General features: G+C 43.3%; 1 protein-coding gene across 2 annotated transcripts in view; it reads right to left on the bottom strand.

The window, feature by feature from the left end:
• The window catches only part of bbs9 (Bardet-Biedl syndrome 9), a 161595-nt gene that overhangs the window by 65843 nt on the left and 84822 nt on the right, over nt 1–10930 (bottom strand). For both annotated transcript variants that reach the window (XM_023425470.2, XM_087179093.1), the window contains 2 exons: nt 7898–8080; nt 17–266 (listed from right to left, as the gene is read on the bottom strand). In XM_023425470.2, the coding sequence (XP_023281238.1) occupies nt 17–266; nt 7898–8080 (433 nt within the window). The remainder of the gene's footprint in view (nt 1–16; nt 267–7897; nt 8081–10930) is intronic.

Genomic DNA, 10930 nt, shown 5'->3' with positions numbered 1-10930 from the left:
CCTCCCCCCGACTCACCGGGAGCAGCCAGGTTCTGGACCTGGGCGGGGACCTGGACGTTGGCCTCGGACGCCAGGGTGAGACGACCTCCCTTGCCGATGCGATCGCACATCAGGGTGATGTGCTTCTTGAGGCGGTCGGTGTCACGGGGGAGGGTGAGCACAGGGCCTCCCGCCTGGGCCAGAGATGTGGCCTGGTCCTTGGGGCTCCGCGACAGGCAGCTCCGCAGGAGGTGGGAGACGGCAGCGTCGCAGCTCTCCTCCCAGCCCTGAGGAGACAGGAGGAAGGTGAGGAGTGAGGATGCAAGTGTGTTGTTGTTGTTGTTGTAGAGGGAAGAGAGATGAGGGAGAGTCGGTCACAGGGAAGAGAAAAACAAAAGAGCAGGAAAGAAAAAGAAGGAAGGGGATAGAAGGACACGGACAGGAGATAGAGAAGTTTGGGAAAAGAAGGAAGGAGGAGGAAGAACTGATGAGAACAGTGGTAAGAGCAGATGGAGAAAAGATGGTGAGCGCAGAGAAGAGGGAAGAAAGGAAGGAGAAAAACAGTAAAAGGAGGAGAAGAGGGAGAAGTTGAAGGAAACTGATCGAAAGACAAGAGATAGAGTGCAAAGGGAGAGAAGTAAAGGAGCGAAGGAGTAGGAGGAAGAACAGGAAAGGGAGGATGAAGAGGCAGATTTAATGAACAATCATTGCTTGACATTTAATTAAATTAGAGACATACAATTAAAAGGCAGGAACACACACACACACACACACACACACACACACACACAAAAACACACACACAGGTAATAAAAAGCAGTGAGGAGATGAGATCCATGTCTCTTGCCACTCTCTCTCTCTTTCTGTCGTCTCTGGCCAAGATATCTCGTCTGGGCATCTCTGACCTCACGCACACACGCACACACACACATACACACACCTATCTTGTCCTATAAAACCCCTAAATCTAGACAGCGCTCTCAACGGGTGACCCTGGATGGGTGAGTCCAAGGGAGGGAGGTGATGTGCATACGTATGTGTGTGTGTGTGTGTGTGTGTGTGTCTTTGTGTGTGTGTGTGTGTGTTTCGGTGCGTTGACAGGTACCCTCCCACCCTCCCCTTTTCCCAAGCCCCCCACCTGCCTCACCCCTCCTCCCCCTGCATGCCGCCATGCTGATAGGCCCCTAATGAGCCATAATGACAGGTAATCAACCCTGTAATGATGATGACAGAGCGACAGAGACAGAGAGAAACAGAGAGAGAGAGAGGGAGAGAGAAGGAGAGAGGGAGAGAGAGAGGGAGAGAAGGAGAGAGAGGGAGAGAGAAGGAGAGAGACGGAGAGAGAGAGGGTTGTGGAAGGTCAAGGAGATGAGATGATGACAGAGAGGAAGGCAGATATTAGAGACAGAAAAAAAAAGACGAGTGGAAAGATGATGGGCGAGCAGAGATAAGAACGGAGGAAAGAGAAGACAGAGGAGGAAGGGGAAAAAAAAGAGTCTGGAAGGAGAGAAAATGAGAGAGGAGGAGCAGGAGGGAGAGGAGGAGGGGGGGAGACGAGACGGGAGGTGGGTGACCTATTCTTACCACAATACCTCACCAGGTTATCAAATGCTTGGAACGACATAACTGCAGGTTTCTGTGGAGACTTGGCGCGCTACACACACACACACACACACACACACACACACACACACGTTCCACACGCTGCGGAGGAAAATTAAACGTCTTTAGACCTCAACTGCAGACATTCATCCTCCTGAACGCGAAGAGAGGAAGCACAGAAAAGTGCAGCGGGGTTTGGACCGAGGCCAGAGCGGTAAATTAAGACAAAGTTCCCACTAATGCAGAAAAAACAGGGGAGAGACGTTTGTTTCCTGGGTTTGCAGTATATTATTCTCTGATCTGTGACGCCTGAAGCAGTTTGTGCTGGTGAACATCTGTAAAGACTGAACACCTCAGGTTAATGCACATTCATTTCTACTTTAAGTGAAATAGTGTCTCCAAGTTAATGTTCAGCATTGATTGGCAAAATAGATTTTATTCATTATGTATTTATTTATTAAAACAATAGGATGGAAGATATTAATGCCAGGAACTAGTGATAGTTGGGTGATATTTTCTTTGTGGGTTAGTCTTTTAAAATTACATTTAGTCACTTTTTTCCTCTTATTATTAAAATATATTTATTAGTAAAGCTTTAAAACACTTTTTGATTTATTTATTTTTTAGCTCATCTATTTGAATCGATTTACATGAATGTTTTATCATTTGCTCTTATTATTATCATTTGTTGGTATGAAAAATCAGCACCGGGGTCATTTTCTTTCAGCTCGTATAAACTGAAGACATTTTTTGAAAAGAGTTTAAGGGCCCTTTCAGGCTTCGCTGAGGTTGGTAAAATGACACTGTTATTGTCACTGGGACAATATAAAATATTATATAATAAATATATATATTAATATATATATATAATATATATATATAATATATAAATATTTTTTACAGTAAATGGATAAAGGTGAGTCGTGCTGTTCCACCATCTGTGGTTTAAAAAAAGCTTTGATCACTTCCCCTTTAGGGAATTCCCATTGCGATGTTAAGTGATGTTGCAGTACTCTGAAAAACTCCAGTAGACTTCTGTGAGTTCGACCCTCCAAGAGGCGAGGGACAGTGATGTTAGACTGCAATGCATTATTACCCAGCAGGCATTGCATGGTAGTGAAAACCAGCATTAGTTGATATAAAACAAACCTTATTTTACATTGTGTTTTTTACATTGTCTCCTAATTTTTACATGAGATGATGTAAACGTAATATACAGTGACTGCTTCACTATGCATGATTGAATAGTACATGTGGAGTCAGCTCCCCTCAGACCCCACCCTCTCCCTCTGCAAGAGACCACTTGTGTGACGGAGGATACTAACAAGTGCTGAGGGGAAGTGGAGGAAGGCATGGTAAAAGCCTGGCACCCTCACACACTGTCCCTGTGCTCCACTAAGCTACTTACTCTGAAAGATGATGATCTGGATCAGACCCTCAATCCAGTTGTTAACACATAAAAGTGTACCGGTGGCTACAACCGTGTCTGTAACTGATCTACCTGAGTGGCTTCACTGTTTCACTGCTGATACTTTGATGAGGACATCTATGCTGCAGATGGTTTTGATGATTTTCTTTTATTAAGTTTTGTAAGTCTCTTGTCCTTCTACCGACTGCATCAAGAATATTAGGTCCGACAAGGGGGAAATCCCAGATGTGATTGCAACAGTACTGGACGGCCGTGGAGAAAATATTCCCGGGCCCGGCACACAACCTTGGAGGACTCCCAAAGAGACGAGTAAACGTTCAGACAGAAAATCCCTCGGTCCTGACATCCTCATCATGGCTGGAAAAGTCATTTGAGAAGCCGGAGTTACGGCTCTGTGAGAACAATGTCGTACAGTCAGTCTCCAGGGGAAAAAAAATTCATCCACACAATCACTTCCCTCGATCAAATCAATGATTCCTTTTTCTTAAAAAAAAACATATCTGAAAGACTGGATTTGGTAGAGTTCAGCTTGCAGCTGTTACACTGTGTTATTAACTTTAAATATGAGCAATTACTGTAAATGCTAAAAATCACAAGCTAATATGGTAAAAGGGAACCTGTGATTTGGATGGACAGCATGTAGGAAGACTTTAAGTGCATTGGAGTGAGATTAATTCAAAATAAAATCATTCAATATTACATGGGAGTCCGTTGGTACCGGTGAGACTTCATACGATCCAGGAAGTCCAGCTGCACCGGAACAACGAGTCCTCCAACCTAAACTTGCTTGTCCTTACCCTCGAATGCAACCAAAACGAGTGTACCGGTGGCGAGCGTACCAAACCTTTGTTGTCATGGTAACAATAATAAACACGTGGTTAAGGTCAGGTTTGGGTTAAAATACATAACGAAGTGTAAATGGGCAAGATACTGAACCCCAAATTGCCCCTGATGGCTGTTCCATCAGTGTAAGTGTGTGTAAAGGTGTGATGTATGTATGAGTATTGTAAAGCGCTTTGAGTGATCGATACAACTAGAAAACAGCAGTGTAGTCCATTTACAATTTATTTGATTGGACACTACAGAGCCTTGCCGTATATGGCATTGTGCATTGACCGCAATCAATTGAATGAGGGAGAAAGTTTTTGTGAAGTTATTTGGTTGAGGTACCGCTCACAGGAACTACATGACGCCTGGTGAAATACAATAATGACTCTATGTGGCTCTGAAAAAGAACTTAACTTTGCTGATTGAAAACATTTCATCCGCTCTTCAATGCTTCTTTACATCACCGTGAGGCTCATAGAACCGCTCGACTCGGTGCTGCAAAGAACGCTTTCTAAAAATGCCCTTTACAGCGCTGTAAATAGCTCTGCAGCAGTACAAGCCTAAAGAAACATTTCCAGTTACTATATAGAAATTTTTGGTTAAGAGTTCAGGAAGCCAGAGCGAGGCAGCGCTGTTCGGCTGCATGATGGATTCTGGTAAAGTAAACAGAGGGCGGGAGAACGTGGGGGTCATTGCAGGAATAGCAGGCAGACAGACAGCGTCAGCAACTCTGTTCAAGAGCTGACTGACAGATGGAAAAAGAGACAAAAGACGGAGAGAGAGGAACAAGGAACAAGGGAGGGTGGTCCAGAAAGAGTGGGAGAGGGAGGGGAAAAGAGGAGGAAGGGAAGGAGATGAAAAAGAGACAGAGGGGGTAAAAATAAGAGTCAGGAAGCCAGAGAGACGGAGAAAAAAAAAAAGGGAGGTGATGAAAGGGGAAGTGAGGAAGAGAAAGAAAAGAGATGGGGAAAGGGAAAGCATGCAGGAAGAGGAAGAGATATAAATAGGGTCAGTTAGGGTGAGACGAAGAGAGAAGGATGGACGGTTAACAGAGAAGGGAGAGAGAGAGAAACAAATCTGAGGGAGATGGAGAGAAGCACGAAAACAGAAACTTAATATAAGAAACGGGGATAAATGATGAAGATAAGATGGAGGGAAACGTGATGCACGAGGAGGAAAAGTGAGGAAGAGGAGAAAAGAGTGAGAGGGTGAGGAATGAGGTAAGAGGACTATAGAACAGAGACAGACGAGATGAATGATGGAGAGCTGAGGATGAGGAGGAAGTGTGAGGAGGTGGAGGAGGACAAAGCAGGAGGAGGTAGAAAAAAAAATGAAAAGGATTGAGGAAGTGGAAGAAGAGGAAGATGAAGAGGGAGGGAGAAAGAGAGAAGCGGGAGGAATGCAGTAGAGGGAGGAGGTGGTGTTCTGCTTGGTTGCAGCTAAATGAGACGTTTCGTTAGACACCACACAGATGCATTTCCTCTGGTGCTCCTCCTCCTCCTCCTCTTCCTCCCTCTTCCCTCTATCCACCTCTTTTAGTGCAGACAGGAAGACCTTCTCCTTCTCCTCCTCCTCTTCCTCCTTTTTCCCTCTTACTCTAAACATTTCCCTCTATTTTCCTTCAGATAAAGGAATCCGAGTGTAGACGTCTGCTGTCGAAATCCTGACCTTGTTTTCTGATTGGCAGCCGTGCATTTTTGGCATTTTTATAGTTCTGTGCACTTTGTACCTCAGCTGGATAATCACATAATCTAAGCTAATGTGACAGATGACATACAGGCCTTAGGTCATTTGGTTTTCTGTTACATATTTTAATTTTTCTCTGCTTTATTGAGCACAGATGTGTGTCTGTGTTTCCTGGAATATAAAAATAGGGTCTAAAAATGGTGAATATTACTGAATCAGATTTTTCTTTACCTGTTTTACATTTGTGCCTTCTTTTATGACTTCTATGTTTTACAGTTGCAGTTTGAAAGCAACAGTCTCTTTAAACAGTGTAGCTGCTATAATCCAGACGAGATTAGCTTTGAGTTTTGTTTTATTTGTCTCTCTGACTGGAGGTCATGGAGCAGCTGCACAGGAACCTGCAAACACTTATCAGGACAAAAAAAAAAAGGTGCATGTTCTTAGTTTAAAAGGCAAAAATCCTTAAATTATATTTTGATTTACAAGCGACAGTGTGTAATTTCATTTTTCAGTATCGTACACTCAGGGCTAAGGAAGCAATACAGTGGTTCTGAGACAGATGTTGACTTTTGTGGAGTAAAACTAAATTTCTTATCTTGTCTTGAAGTCTTTGAATTCTGTTTTTATTTCATGTCTTCATTTTTTGGGATTAAATATGTAAATATAAAGTTTGCAAGGAAAGTAGAGATCATTTTCAGCAGGTTAGTGTATTAATGAAACAGAAATGTATCATTTTTTGTCAAATTTATGGAAAGCAAGAACTACACTACTAACTAATCAACTAACTAATTTACTAACTACCTTATAATGTGACATTTACTAGGTTAGGATCTTACCATTTGACCAATGCAATGCAAAAAATTCTAAAATTTTTTATCCTGACAGCGGGATCTGTCTGGAAAAGCCAGTGAACTTTCCAATAAGACAGAGACTCTGTGCTGAGAGTCGTGATCATGATGATGATGAATACTAAAATACTTTGATGCAAACTCAATGAATCCAATTGTGGAGGATTGAATCGATCGATCATTTGCTCAATAAACCACTAAATATGAGCAGTAGGAGTGATGGATACAGTGCAGGACGAATGGATAAATTAAATAAGAGTTGGACTTTGGATGAAGCATCTAAGTCCTCCTCCTGCTCCTACTCCTCCCTTTGAGTCTTCTCCATCCTCCTTTAATCCTGCTCTTCATCCCTCTTGTCTTCTTCTGTGGCTTTATTCTTGTCCGTGACATTCCTGGCATTTATCCCACTGAAAGGAAACTCACAGAGAGACTGACTTGCACTCACCTGGAGTAACCTCACCTGCCTGGTCACAGAAAAGGTCAAAGGTCAAAGTAGCACCTCACCTATCCACTTTCTAGCTCCATAACTGACATTCTGCAGAAACACCAGTGTCGAGAACATGACTTTTTATTACCTGCTGATTTCAGCTGCTGCAAAACTACAAAAACCAGAATTATTCTCTAATTAAAAAAGTAGCTAAAACCTGCGTCACCATCTCTTTCAGTGTGTAGTCATAGCACTGTGTTGGAGAGTGTGTCGTGTTGTCTGAAAATAGCTCATCGCTCCACCTGTTTGTCTTAATGTCGTGAGCGTGACCCTGATTACTGCTAATTCACTTAATGCCATTAATCCCACGTACAATAACACACACTCACACTTTTGTACAGAGTCCCCCAAGGCTCATCAACTGACCCTCTCAGCCTATTTCTGTCTGTGTGTGTGTCTGTGTGTGTGTGTGTGTGTGTGTACTGTTAAACATGTTTTATGTACGGATGAAGACACAGATGATTGTGTGTATGAGTGTGTGTGATGTGGGGCTGTCAGAGGAGGCTGGAAATAGACTTGGTGGTAATGAGAGGTTCAGGGGATTGATCAGAGCTATGGAAAAACTAACACACACACACACACACACACACACACACACACACACAGGTACACATAAGAGTCTCTATGGGGTGAGAAATCTTTCATGATCTGATCGCAGCAAATGGAAGAGCTCTGTCAACACGGCTGTTTAGTAACACACACACACACACACACACACACACACACACACACACACACACACACACACACACACACACACAGGTTTAATGCTTAAATCATAAACAGGTACCACAGAATTCACTGTTAGCGCAGAGCTGACAGGTGAGTGTTGAGTGGCAGAGAGTGAGTGTGTGATTGAAACGTGTGTGTGTGTGTGTGTGTGTATAAATTCCTCTGGGACCAGAAGTACTTAATGTATTTTAAAAGTTTTCAGAGTGTGTGTTTAAGCTGGGGCTGTGTTTACTGAGTGGGCTGCAGATGGATGGACAGACACTGACATCTTAATGGCCTCCTGTGTGTGTGTGTGTGTGTGTGTACCAGCTGTGGCGTGTCGTGCAGCAGCGGCAGCAGCGTGGCCTCCAGGATGGCGGTCTGGTCGGGGGTCAGGCCCTGCCACAGCGACAGCAGCAGCACCAGCAGGTGTGTGGCGCTCCGCAGACGGACGAACGCCTCCTCCAGCAGAGCCCGGTTCTCCTCCGCCGCTTCCGCCAGCGCCATCACCTGCAGGAGGGAGGAGTCAGTCAATATCTTTCTGAATAATCACACTGTATAGTCAGGTGACAACAGCATGGCATAGAGGGTTTCACATCTTTCTGTTTACAGTGAAAGCATCACCGTTTTCTGTTTTCTTGTGTCTGATGCTGTTGCATGGTATCTCTAAAAATATTACATTTGAATTTAAAAAATTACAATACAAGATAAAACATAGTAAAACACAGTTCAGTCGCCATGTTGGAAAAGTTGAGACACATGAAGAAGCAGCTCAGTAAAATGTTCTGGGTCGACGATGTTGATGTTCAGCCTCGAAAATGAAGTGTGAGAAGTTTTGAGCACATTCCCTCCTGAGGCCAGAAAATTCATTACTTAAAAAAACACACATGTTCCCATTTATCACAGGAATAAGGCATTTATTATTAAAATATTACAAACAAAATAAAAAGTCCTATATTGGCAATACAGCCCAAATCATGAATCATCTTTTGGTTCTCTGAGGGTCTCGGCTGTATGACTGAGAGCAGTTTCTCCCGGTGTCGACTGCACAACCTGTGTAAACAGTTTTATGAGCATCAGCTCCACAGCTCCTTCATTACCGTCACCGTCACAGTCCGCTCTGTCAGGAGGCTGATTTACTCTCATTTAGATGAGCCCCAATTCACCCCGAACAACTTCATCACAACATGTTGCTTTTAGAGCTTGTGTTTTCACTGGAGACCAAGATTCAACACGGCTGTTACATAAAGGCCTCACACCTCCAACTCCACTAAGTTATTTCTGTTTTTACGCTTTGGAATTAGAAGTTAAAGTTAAAGTATTTGGGAGAAAGAATGAATTATTTTTCATGCTCAGGTGGATTTTTCCTTTAAAGATAACTCAATTTCATCACATCGTAGATTATATTTAATAGTTTTCATTTTTTATCAGTATTGATAATATTGTACACACAAAGTTAATTTACTGGATCTGGAAAGTGAGTACTGCAGTCGATCTAAAAAGCTTTAGCTGGACAATATGACTTCAAATCAATATCAAGATTATGTCAAACTTTTACCCTGATTACAATTAATGAACAATTACTTTGGCACTCACGAGCCGTGCACTCTTCATATTCGGCTGTGATTATATTTCAAGTGATTAAACAAATTGGTGGTGTCATCTTTGGTCACTATCCATGTTACATTCGAAGCTGTTTAGCAATCGTGACTGGAAGGAGGCGAGGCGGGCGTGTGCATCATCGTTTCCAAAGGTCTCAGTTTTCTGTCCGTCCAGACTACAACAACACAACCTGAGTTTTATAAACTAAAACAGGTCCAGGAAGAGTTTCCAAAATTCTCTGTTTGAGGGACTTGAAAACTCCGGGGTCGTGTGGACGCCAGGAATAAACGTAGAGAAAAGAGATGAGTTTTTAAAACATCCACAGAAAGCTGCAGCAGAACCCACCTCTCTACTGTCGACCTGTAGTGCTCTGAGAAATCATTGCTTTGATGGTGAATCACTGAACACGTTACTTGTCACACATTGTTGGAGGCATGAGCAGGTGTAACACCAAAGTAGCGTGTCTAGCTTTGCAACAAAACTCAAGACACAGCTCAAACACATACACAAACAAAAAACCTCTCTAGACTGCAGGTTTAATACCCTAAATATTCTCACTGAAAACAATTCTATTAATGATAAGGTGGATTGTTCCTTTAAGAATACATTGTTAAACAGCAGGGAATGAGCATCGGTCCAGGCTTTGTTGTGTTATTGTTTGGGTTTCCGAAGAGAAGGAAGTGGATCCACGTCCTTCGTCCTTCGTCCTTCGAATCTATCATATTTTAGCGTTGTTTCCTGGCGTCTGTTGGAATTCAATTCTCGCTCTGAACAAACTGCACCACTGTTCTCCTGTTAGAGAACTGGAAATCCCATTTTCAAGCTTTTTTTTTTTTTTTTTTTTTAAAGCATCCCTTCTTTCTCAACTGGAAAAATAAACTGAAGTAAAAGGACAAAACGCAGCAGTGTTCAAATAAACCGCTCTCTATACGCCGGCTCTGCGAAGCTGATGACTTGTCCTTACAGTCAGTTGGCTTCCACTTAGAACCTGCAGGATTTTCATGAACCTGCTGCATGTTTTGTTCCCCAAAGAGTGCAGGGTTCAGAAACACTGAGGACAGCAAACAAAAACTGAACCCTCGCTTTGAAATGAAGACGAGGACAAGCGGCACAAGTGGAGCTTAAGTCTGTTTTACTCTGCAGTGTTAAACGGCGAGCGAGTGGATGCATGAACGAGGTGTGGCGGGACCAGGTGAACTCTGACCTCCAGCTAGGGTCAATCCCTCCATCATTACAAAAACAGAGGAGTGGAGCGGCGCAAACGTGTGATGACAGAGCAAGACGGATGGCGACGAGGACAACAAGAAAGGACAAGCCGGACAAAGAGGAGGGAAACAGGAGACGAGGGTAGAGAGAGAGAGATGAACAGACAGAGAGAGAGAGAGAAAGAAAGAGAGAGAGAGAGAGAGAGAGAGAGAAAAAGAAGAGGTGAAAGCAGATCTGGGACTAATGGACTAGTGTGTGTTCAGATAAATGAGTGATCTGCAGGCCTGAGCGCCAACGTACGCCAGCAGTTTGTTTGACAAATGGATTCAGCGCTCGCCATTTGATACTGCGAAAACAGAGATGGAAGACTCTACAGTGTGTGTGTATGTGTGTGTGTGTGTGTGTGTGTGTGTGTGTGTGTGTGTGTGTGTGTGTGTGTGTGTGTGTGTGTCAGGGTTGAGCAGCAATCGCCAAAGTAAGCCGTTTTGATTTGTGTAATACTAAACTTCAAACATATAGGTGCATGAGTATGAGTGCCTCCTCTATGACTTG

This window comes from Seriola lalandi, unplaced genomic scaffold (assembly GCF_002814215.2).
Source record: "Seriola lalandi dorsalis isolate HSWRI2012SDOR001 ecotype SW California unplaced genomic scaffold, Sedor1 jcf7180002054782, whole genome shotgun sequence".
Lineage (NCBI taxonomy): Eukaryota > Metazoa > Chordata > Actinopteri > Carangiformes > Carangidae > Seriola > Seriola lalandi.
The sequence above is the reverse complement of the archived record's forward strand: the minus strand, read 5'-3'. Positions and strand labels throughout refer to the sequence as shown.